This window comes from Brassica oleracea, chromosome C9 (genome assembly GCF_000695525.1).
Source record: "Brassica oleracea var. oleracea cultivar TO1000 chromosome C9, BOL, whole genome shotgun sequence".
Lineage (NCBI taxonomy): Eukaryota > Viridiplantae > Streptophyta > Magnoliopsida > Brassicales > Brassicaceae > Brassica > Brassica oleracea.
In genome coordinates, this window is record NC_027756.1 from 3,483,303 (window position 1) to 3,493,991 (window position 10,689).

General features: G+C 34.7%; 2 protein-coding genes across 2 annotated transcripts; both read left to right on the forward strand.

Moving 5' to 3' along the window:
* The first annotated feature begins 1,239 nt into the window (after nucleotides 1–1,239).
* Nucleotides 1,240–4,336, forward strand: LOC106314127 (alpha-glucan water dikinase 2-like). Its single transcript, XM_013752062.1, has 9 exons — nucleotides 1,240–1,711; nucleotides 1,863–1,949; nucleotides 2,133–2,219; nucleotides 2,307–2,397; nucleotides 2,839–3,347; nucleotides 3,644–3,710; nucleotides 3,805–3,897; nucleotides 3,976–4,144; nucleotides 4,215–4,336. Exons 5-9 carry the CDS (start codon nucleotides 3,250–3,252, stop codon nucleotides 4,334–4,336), a joined length of 549 nt encoding a protein of 182 aa, XP_013607516.1. The 5' UTR covers nucleotides 1,240–1,711; nucleotides 1,863–1,949; nucleotides 2,133–2,219; nucleotides 2,307–2,397; nucleotides 2,839–3,249.
* A 1,095-nt stretch (nucleotides 4,337–5,431) lies between these two features.
* LOC106314128 lies at nucleotides 5,432–8,827 on the forward strand. The gene is given in 4 exon segments (XM_013752063.1): nucleotides 5,432–5,714; nucleotides 6,539–6,858; nucleotides 6,893–7,076; nucleotides 8,334–8,827. Coding segments are annotated over 4 exon segments (1,281 nt in total).
* The last annotated feature ends 1,862 nt before the right edge of the window (nucleotides 8,828–10,689 follow it).

The following is a 10,689-nucleotide window of genomic DNA, read 5'->3' on the forward strand; positions in this document are numbered from 1 at the left end:
TTTAAAAAAATATTGAGTTGCATTTCAAATAAAAAGGTAAAGATATTAATAATATTATAATTAAAATATGTAAAATTTAATATAGTTTTAAAGAAATGGTCAAAAAAAATTACACATAAAAAAAATCATGATTTTTGTTAACTGGGCGGATCATTATTTATATGATATCGCAAACCAAAAAAAAATTTATGTTTTTACAATTATCTAATTAACTATGTGTACTAATTTTTGTATATTTTTTTATATGATATCACACATTCGTAAAAAATAGATAGTTTAAGATGCAAAAAAAAATTTACTTAATGAATATAATATGAATGAATTTTACAAATATATCATTTAATAAAATAAATAATTAAAAACTGAAAATTCATATCCGCGCTGGCGCGCGAATCAGGATCTAGTTCATATTAAATAAGATAAAAATTAAAACTCCAGAACCAAAAAGAAGAAGAAAACATATAACAGACTTAGAAAGAGGGATGCTTGGAATGGAGTGCCAGCCAAGGTAAAAGAGTAGATAACAATATTTTTTAATATTTATAGCTTTATATTCATCGGTTTTTGGATTGAAATTTTTGACTGTGTAAAATAAAAGACCAAACTTTTGGACTTTTGGATGCTCAAAACTTTGGCTAGAGCGTATTGCACAACTGAAAAGTTTAAAAACCCAGTTAATGAAACTTAGAAGAGCCAAACTCTAAAATGCTCAAATTAGAATTTTCACCGTGTTGAATTTCTTTTTCATGAATTATTTCTATTCTAACCTTTTAAAAAAATTTCTTTAGATATTGGACAACTACATACGGTCAAAAAAAAACAAAAAGGTAAACGGAAACAAACTATGTCAATAACATATTCACAATGGAGTAAATCAATTTTCAATTTGCTAGAACGTGTTTATTATAGTTCAGGGTGGTGATAATTCAAAATAGTATTAAACTCTTTTTATTATAAATTCTATACATATTATATTTTTTAAAAAATGTAACATATAAAACAATGGCCGTGCGTGTAGCACGGGAACATATACTAGTATACAAGAAAACTCAAGTCATGCCCTTCTTCTATGACCTCCAACGTTTAAATTGGTAAGGACATATACCAAGTAACTATCCACTTTAAAACATCTAACCTATACTAAAAGGATTATACGAGGAGTAGTGAGTGTGTCCACGTAGGACAATTAAATCGGCCAATAGGAGAACAGCTCTCCACCACATCACCTCTGCTTGTGACAAAGCAATATCACGGTTCTGGTGAACCCGATTTCACAAACCCTATTCCCACAATTGAATCGTAGATCGATTCCCTTTCACTCGCTTCATCTTCTCCATTTCCCCTTTTCGCGATCTTCATCACCACTGACAATCAAACTTTCTCTTTACTCTCATCTTTAATGTCTTTCGTTTCACCTCCCTCTCCATCTATTTCTTATAAACCTTTTCACCATTTCCTGGTTCCAATCAAAATCCAGAGAATCCTCTCAGGAAGCCAAATCCGCATGAAATTGAATGGCAAATCCCCACCGATCAGACATACCGGGTAAACCGGTGTCTCCTCCACCAATTCTGTCTCCGGCGATTCAGACTCCTCTGAGAAACACAAAGTCAACCTTTTGATTTCTATGGAGCCAAGTTGATATTATTGATGGTGGCTATCGCTGGAGAAAATATGGCCAAAAAGCGGTCAAGAACAACATGTTCCCCAGGTTCTTATTCCTTCATCCCCTTATTAGCTTAGTTACTCCTCCCTTTTCATTTATATATACTGTAGTACTGGACACATATGCTTGTGCTAATCTCGAACCAAGATCGAGTCTATATTGATTGTAACTTGCAGACTTCAAACTTTTGTCTCAGATGATCTTTATAATCCCCAAAAAGCTTAAAGCGGGCAATGGAGTGGACCTTGAAACAGCAAATGGGCGACACAATTTCAAAAATAAGGTTATTTTTCTTCTTCAATAGATTTTAAGTTCAAAAAGTTTAACAAGAACTCATAAATACCAAATCAAATTTTATTTACAGAAATTTTCAGATCCGGCTACCGTCACTAAATGGAAGGATGAAAGAATGGTAAGATTTTATTGCTGACTTCATTACTATTGCCGATTGTTTTTGTTCCCTCAGAAAGCTTTTTATACTGAAGAAACACCGTTTCAAGTACTCCATGGTCATACTGGAGATGTCTTGGACTTGGCATGGTCAGACTCAAATGTGAGTTTTAAGTCTTTTCTTTGTTTTTTTTTTTTTTGAGATTTTTTTTATCCATTTTTCGTATGAATTGGGTATTGGTTTTTGCAGTTGCTTCTTTCAGCTGCTAAAGACAAGACAGTTCGGCTATGGAGAGTTGGTTGTGATGAGTGTCTTCATATCTTCTATCATAACAACTACAGTAACTTTTTGAACTCTTAACTCAGTTAAAATGAATCATGTCTGGTATGAGAGTGACTCATACCAGACATGAGGAGGAAAAAGACTTATGTTCAGCTCAATCCTCTGTGCTTGTGTGACATATACGTTTATATATGTATATGTATGAGGAGGAAAAAGAGCAATATTATTAATAGTCAAGGACTGAGATTGAAGTTGGCCTTTCCACAGCATGGACTCATGTTTCAGCAACTTCATGAAGACAATGTTCATCACTTACCTTCTCATACCTCTCCCCCTTCTTGCCCTCCTCATCTCTTCTATGGAAAGTCTCTCTCTCTCTCTCTCTCTCTCTCTCTCTCTCTCTGTATATACACACAATTACACATGTATATAACAGTATGAAAAGGGTTTAAGACTACCAAATCATGATTTGAAGTGTTAAACCTTTTTTTTGGTGTAGGAGGAGGAGGAAACTACATGATCAACAGATCAATGACGTTCACGGGAGTATCAGACCACCACCATCTAACTCAAAGAAGCCCGACCACGACGAAGACAATCTATCAGATGATGGGTCCCATATGATGTTAGGAGGGACGAAGAAGAGGCTGAATTTATAGCAAGTTAGGGCATTAGAGAAGATCTTCGAGCTAGGGAACAAGTTGGAGCCTGAGAGGAAGATGCAGCTAGGTAAGGCCTTAGGGTTGCAGCCTAGGCAGATTGCGAATTGGTTTCAGAACAGGAAAGCTAGGTTGAAGACAAAGCAGCTTGAAAGAGACTATGATACTCTGAAGAAACAGTTCGATGTTTTGAAATCGGATAATGATTCTCTTCTAGCACACAATAAGAAACTCCATGATGGGTTCCATAGATGTCAAAGCTCGAATCTGGGGTTTATCAGAACAGAGGGTGGTCGCTTGGACCGATGCTCATGACTCCATTTCAGCAAGTTACCAACACAACGGAAATGTAATTTTCTTTTCAGTTTTGCTCTGTTTTGGAGATTACAAAGTTCGCAGCTTTGCTCTGTTTTTAAAATCGCAGCTTTGCTCTGTTTTTTTATACAGCCTTCTAATTTTTTACGCTTCGGAAAAAGCAAGATATTTATCGAGTTACTGATCAGAGTTTAACCATTTCTTTCTTGCACAACTCTGTTGGAGAGTGGTTGGAACAGATGGGGCAGCAAGAAATATTTTTTTTGTTGGATCCATCGCTTTTCAGGATGTAGCACACAAGGTCTCTGCCCTTAAAGTTTTTCTTAACAGGGGAGAGATGGCAAGACTTAAGGAGATTCAAGAAGCTGTCTTACAAATGAGCGCACCAAAGGCTCTGGTAATAACTAGGCATATAATTATTTTTTTCTTCCCATCCTCTGCTCATGCTTTTCTAGATGCATCACATGATGAGTTTTTGAACTCTTTGGTAGAGAAATGAACTGATTCACAAACTGAGAAGTGAAAGAATGTCGTATCATGGAGATGAATCAAGCTGGAACCGATCATGGGTGGCAATTAAGAAGGTAACAATCTCTTAATAGTTTGTTGTGTGTAAGAAAGGAACCAAGTACTTTACTGATCTTCTGAACATCAACATGTAGCTCTGGGCTTCAAAGTGGAACGTGAGAGCTTACGTCAGTAGAAAACTAGAGTTGACCCATGATGCCGTCTGCATGTCGGTGCTGGTTCAAGAATCATGTGGTGATTATGCTTTCGTCATTCACACAAACAATCCTGTCACTGGTGATTCTTCAGAAATACACACAAGAGGTAAATTAAAAGACCTTGCTTCCTTTTTATGCTTTTCTGAGTAAAATAATCAAGAACTTGCGTTTCTCAGATTGTGAAGGGTTTGGGAGAGACCTTGGTTGGAGGATATCCAGGACGAGCAATGAGCTTTATCACCACCCGGGCTACACCCGATTTTATTTCTATAAATTGTTAGTTGTTTTCAGATATTGAATTATTTCTATTGGAATATTTAATTATATATGGAAAATAATGACAAATAAAAACTATTAAAATAAAATTTAAGTTATTAGAATAATTTATTATCATGTTTCCAGGGTAAGATTTCAGTTCAATGCATGAGTTTGAGGAAAAACTCTCGACAACAAATAAGATCATCATCAACAAACCACAACTAATAAAAAAAACATCCCATCATCTTCCAACCTATCTATGTATTCCAAAGTCAATCTTGCTATTTAGCCAAACTAATATAACAAAAATATTACATAACAATATGACCTTAGAAAAACTACATACAACATTCAAACAACATAAATCAATGCATCGAACTCCACTTATACTCAATCTTACACTTCTAATACTTTAAAACATGTTTATTCTTTATATTTTTAGTCCACACAACAAAATCAAAAGTAACATATCAAACACAATTCTCCGCGCATAGCGCGGACAAAAGATCTAGTTAATCTTTAATAGCAGCAACCCCATACACACAAAGAGACGTATTAACGAGTAATAACACCGTTTTGATTATTAATTAGTTATCGAACAAAAAACAGTTCTTATCAGTGTTTTTAAAACCGGACCGACCCGATGGTTGGACCGGGTTCGACCATGAACCGGTTATATAGCCGGGTTGATCTAGTAATTGGTTCGACCATGAACCGGCCACATAGCCGGTTTATATTTCAAAGTTATTAAACCAATAAAAACCACTAAAACTATCAAAAATCTATAAACCATCCATATCAACAAGAAACTAATTTATATTTATAATATTTTATGTTCAAAATTGATTTATATTTTAACTATGCATCATGTTTACTAATATTACATTTATATTTACATACTAAAAAAATATTAAACCATATTATTGAATCAAGTTTGACCCGGTGGAACCATATTGAACCAAAATATTTCTGGTTCAGCTTCCGGTCTGGTTTTAAAAACACTGGTTCTTATACAAACGAGTTACGAGTCAGTTCTTATACATATAAATAAAGGAGAATTGTTTCAAAATTAGTCTAGTAAAAAAACGAAAGAAACAATATGTATAAACTGATGTATTAAGATATAACTCAAAAGATGGTGAAGATGAATCCCAAAACCATAGTTACAAACCTCCTCCTCTTACTCCTGCAAATCTCCAACTTCTCCATCGTTGTCTTCTCTCTTGAGCGGTTATATAGGAAACCTTATAAATCGGAGTTTAGCATACGACCAAGCACTGTCACACGTATCATCGTGGCCAACGAATTATGGGGTCTTAAGAACGGTAGCGCTGGCTTTGTATGCGCTCACGGTCCCAAGGTTTGGCGTAAAAGCAATCCGGGAGACTGGTACATTGTAATCGAGTTCGAACACACTGGTATTACAAGGTATAAATTCGTACATTGCCATCTCCGGTCGAGTCGTGGGTATGTCAATGTTCCTATCAATATTCACCCTGACACTTCTGCTCGGTGTTACCCTAGTTATAAATGCCATTATTTTATTAGAAAAGATGGAGTTTATTACAAGCCTGAGAAGAAGCTCTTCCCATGGCTGCCGTTTCCACGCTCTAAAAATGGAGGCCACGCCAAGGATTAAAAGTGATTTATAGATATTGATGATGTATTGTAAGTTTGTAACTTATAATATAATCTTGGTGATCCACTCAAAAAAGTATTCACTCAAAATAAATAAGAAATACATACTACTTACTTACGTTCCACGAATATAAATGTTTTGGAAAACATTGTTTCATTATAATAAATTTTATGTTTTCTATAAAAAAATATTATTTAATAATAACAAATTGAACATTTCAAAAAAATAATAATATTGACAGAAGTATTAAATTCGTAATTGATTGAGATATCACATAACTGACCACTAATTACAAGGTACTAAAATATTGTCTAGTATAAAAAAATATATATTGTGATATTTATCTAACTGAAACCTTTATATGTCGTATTTATTTAACTTTCTTACGGATGTTATTATGGCTTTATTTACTGTCATATCGATGGTGTACACATAAAAATAACAACAAATAACTATATGAACTTTGCAACAAATTTTAGTTTTAAAATCGTTTTTAAAAATTAAAGCATAAGGAACAAACCAACCCAAATCCTAAACACGAGGCAAATTGTCACGACAAGTAAAATATGACGTTTAACATTGATAGATTTATAAGAACCTTAGCGTGGTTCCTTGTAACGCAGGTCACCGTGGTCTCCCAGGCCGGGAGGTCACATTTTGTCACAACGGAGCTGAACATACGTAATGAAATGCAAGGCTTGAAACGTCCAGAGATAGTTTACCACTGCCAAGCTATAAATAATGGCCTTGAATACGGTTGGAGACGAGCCAAAAAGCCACCATTGGGCCATACCTTCCATGTACTCTTGGAAGGTGGCCAAAAACTGGAGGAGGAGATTCACCGCTGCCATTTCCGATCGGTGCTCGGTAAAGCAGACGTCGATATCCACATGACCGCGATTGATGCTGAGATTTGTAATTATAAAAGGGCATGTGCCGTTCATGTGTTTCAAAAAAAAAAGGGCATGTGCCGTTCATGTGGTTACACCGGAAGGGATAATGTTTCATGGTAAAGAATGGGATTTCAAAGAGAGGTATCCACGGCTGATACCACGGACATATCTTGAAGGTAAGTGGAAACCTTGGCCATGACGCAGCAGCAGCGGCCGTGAGGACCCGAGAAGCCAACGTCGCTTTGGAGGTTCACAATGATTTAATGCCTATAAGATTAAAGTATTAAACGAATATGAATCACTGAGGTTTCATGTGCAAGAGAGCTATATTAATGTTTAAAGAATTTTCGTTTCTCTAGTGTGATTTGTTTTCGAATTACACTTTAGTTTATGCTACTAACAATTACAAAAAAAATACATATGTAAGTATGCTTTACCATTTTTGATGTCTATATATGGTTTTCTTTTCCCTTAAATATTTTTTCTTCAGTTAAAATGGCTAATTGATCCTGAATAGTACAATATTGAAATAGGTGAAAAAAAATTTGAACCATAGCCAACAAAAAACATTTCAAACATACTTTTTGTGATTTACCTGAAGTGGTCGTCTTATGAAAACATTATATGCAATTAAATACTTCCACAAACATTTCTGTACATTACAAATAGAAATGAAAACACAAAAATACTGTTTACTACGTACAATAAAAATAATTGAATGATTACATTTTATATGTTGGTTTAGCTTGAAATCAAATACATGATTACAACATGCTATTGTAAACACAGTTACACAGCCACCACTTGAGATATGCTAGGTCGGGTTATTATCCATACTTTACTTTCAGACCTGAACATGCAATATTTGAATAAAGAAGGATAAAAGGTCGTTTAATGATGTCAATCAAAATAACATCTTACTATTTTGCTAAACGTAAAATATGGATTCACGTACTTAAATAAATTGATATTTTGTTCTCTAAACCTAAGATAATTTTGTCTTTTTGATATAACGATTCACCACTTATCAGTGTTATTTCTATATTTTCTCCTAATAGCTATTTCGTCTAACGTCTACTGGTAAACTGTAGCACAATTAACAGACGCGTGTATGAAAAGGCACGCCTCGTGGGAATTGGAAAATATTGTTAGAAGTTATAACAATAATGCTGTTTTCTTTTTATTATGGGGTGTATAACAAATCAACTTGTATCACTAATTACTACATCGTTGGAGATAACTTCGGTATTATTATCCTAAATATATACTGGTTTTTGGAATTGGTTATATATCTCGTTAGTAGGCACGAAACTAATTTCCTTCCATAACTTTCCGTTTCCTTCTGTAAATGTATAAAATGAAAAGAAAATGCAAGTGTCATCAAGAAACAAAACCAATAGGAGTAAAAGAAGAAGAAGAAAATAGAGAAATGTTAGAAGTAAATAATGTTGCTAAGAAAGCTATAGTTTGGTGCCTTGTGTTGCAAGCCCTTATAATTCAAGGAGACTCGATTGAAAGTGGAGATGTGAGTTTCTCTATAATGTTGAGAAACGAAATGTACGGCTTAAGACGTCCATTGGTTGTCTACCGGTGCAAGTCATCTGGAAAATCTCTCCGGTGGCACCAATCGTATAGGAAACAGGAGTTTACATGGGATTTTGAAGTCCCGCCATTTGGAAACGGCGTGGTCATTCACCAGTGCCACTTCATGTCGAGCCAAGGGACAGCGGATGTCATTATCAAGACGTTGTCGATGACATCGATCTTGTGCGGAGGACATGTGTGTAAATATGTTATTGGGCCGAACGGTATATATTTCGTTGGTTTTGAGACCTATTATCCGCACAATATTTTCTTAAGATTTGTGGAGTTGGTAAGGCCTGTTGTCAAGCTTGTTGAGCCATGGAAGGCGTGGTCACCGCGGCAGCTAAAAGAGTTTCGAGCGGAACGCAACCGCACCAGGTCAGAGGATGATAACTACATGGAAGACCACGATTAGGCATAGATTCCTGCAATGACACCAAATAGCAAAAATTAAAAAAGAAAAAGAAAAGAAAAGAGAGAAATTATGTTGAAGAATATAGGAGTTAGTTTTCTTTATATGATATGTACAAGTTGATATGTAGTGTCTTTTTGTGTCTTAAGCTTTAACATAATCTGTCGACCAAAAAACAAAAATTCTTCATTCTGTAACATAATTTGGAAATGCTAGTCGCGTTTTATGTATTTGGCATTTTTATTCTCCATATTCATGCATGTGGTGAACTAATTGTCTCGTCCTTTGTCTAGCCTGACTAGTTTGTGTTAAGGACGTATTTCACGTGCACATCGTCTAGTTTGACCTTTTATGTAGATTTGTAGTTTTCCTTTTCTCACAAGTGTAAACCTTCTAGTTTGGGAAAAACAAAGTCTTTTTTTTTTCCTTTTGAGAAAGGGGGAAAAACAAAGACTTTTCTCAAGTGATTATCCTATCAAACCAGGATGAGTTTACTTCAAAACAAAACCCTTCAAAAATAACGTAAAATTAACAGTCATTTTATTTAATTGATTTCCAAAATATGAAATACTATTCATTCTTGTGATTTCAAACTTAAAACGACATATTCTGTATCTTATTGTCAGAGAAAAAATAAAAAATGTTATAACTAAAAATGTGGATGTAGGAGAATGACTTGTTCTTTTCCTTCCCCTTGACCCGCGATTATGGTACCCGTTACAAATCTAAAACTAGAAATTTATGTATAACCGCCATCAATATCCTAAAAATCAAAAATGGGTAAACAAGAAATAAAGAAGAAAGAACAAAAAAACAAATTACACATGGCATGGGGACAGAGCCCTGACAACGATTTTTAATGCCATAAAAATAATATTTATATTTTACAAAATTGTTTGCAATAAAATAACACAAACAGTCATGAAAGAATACAAGTTAGAAAAACTATCAAATAAAATTATCAACAAAATATACAACTATATTTTTGGTATATATTTTCTTCAAATTGTACAAGTAAAAAATGATGCCCTAAACCAATGTTTAAATTTTCCTTCAAGTACTGGAACGGCTATGGATACTGACGTGTGGACAAGCAGCTAGTTGTGTCGTGGGAGATGAAAGAGTAGTGTGGGGACAGGGATCAAATGCACTTGAGTGGTTAAGAAGGACGGACTATACTTGAGACGACATGGAAGACGATATTTTTAGTAACAAGTACACGGTAACGAGAGGTGGAATGAGTATGTTCAACATGATGTCCTCCAGAAAGCTTGCAGCTAATTAGCTATGCGGCGATGTTGTTCAGTATGAAGATTGTAACAATGTCGTGATTTTCGTATCGGTATGTTGTTATTCGTGTTAATAAAACTAAATTAATGTGCAACTTTATAAATGGTGAAAGTGAGAAAGAACGTATATATAGTTTATGAATGTCATCATCGAAGAACCTTGAGAGTTTAAGACAAGACATTGTGCGTCTCTGATTTGGAAGTGATAATAATTCTGTTTTTAATACTTAACTAATAAGGTGTAAATTTGATTAATGTTGTGGATTCATTGTTAAAGATACAAAACTATCCTATTGTTATAAATCCATGATATGGATATGTGGATTGCCATTAACCATCAAGGAGGTTTACATCTGACCCGACTATCCGGTCCGTCTACATCCGTCCAAGACTAGACTCATTCAGCCGGAGCATTTATGAGCTTTGACCAAGTCTAGATCTTTGTGGTCAATATGTATTAAATGTGTAGATTCTCTCCTTTTTGTAAACCCTTATGAACCTCCACTATATATTGATAGTGAGAGCTAATGAGAAAGACACAACTTTCACAACAACACTTCTCTCATATTTCTAACA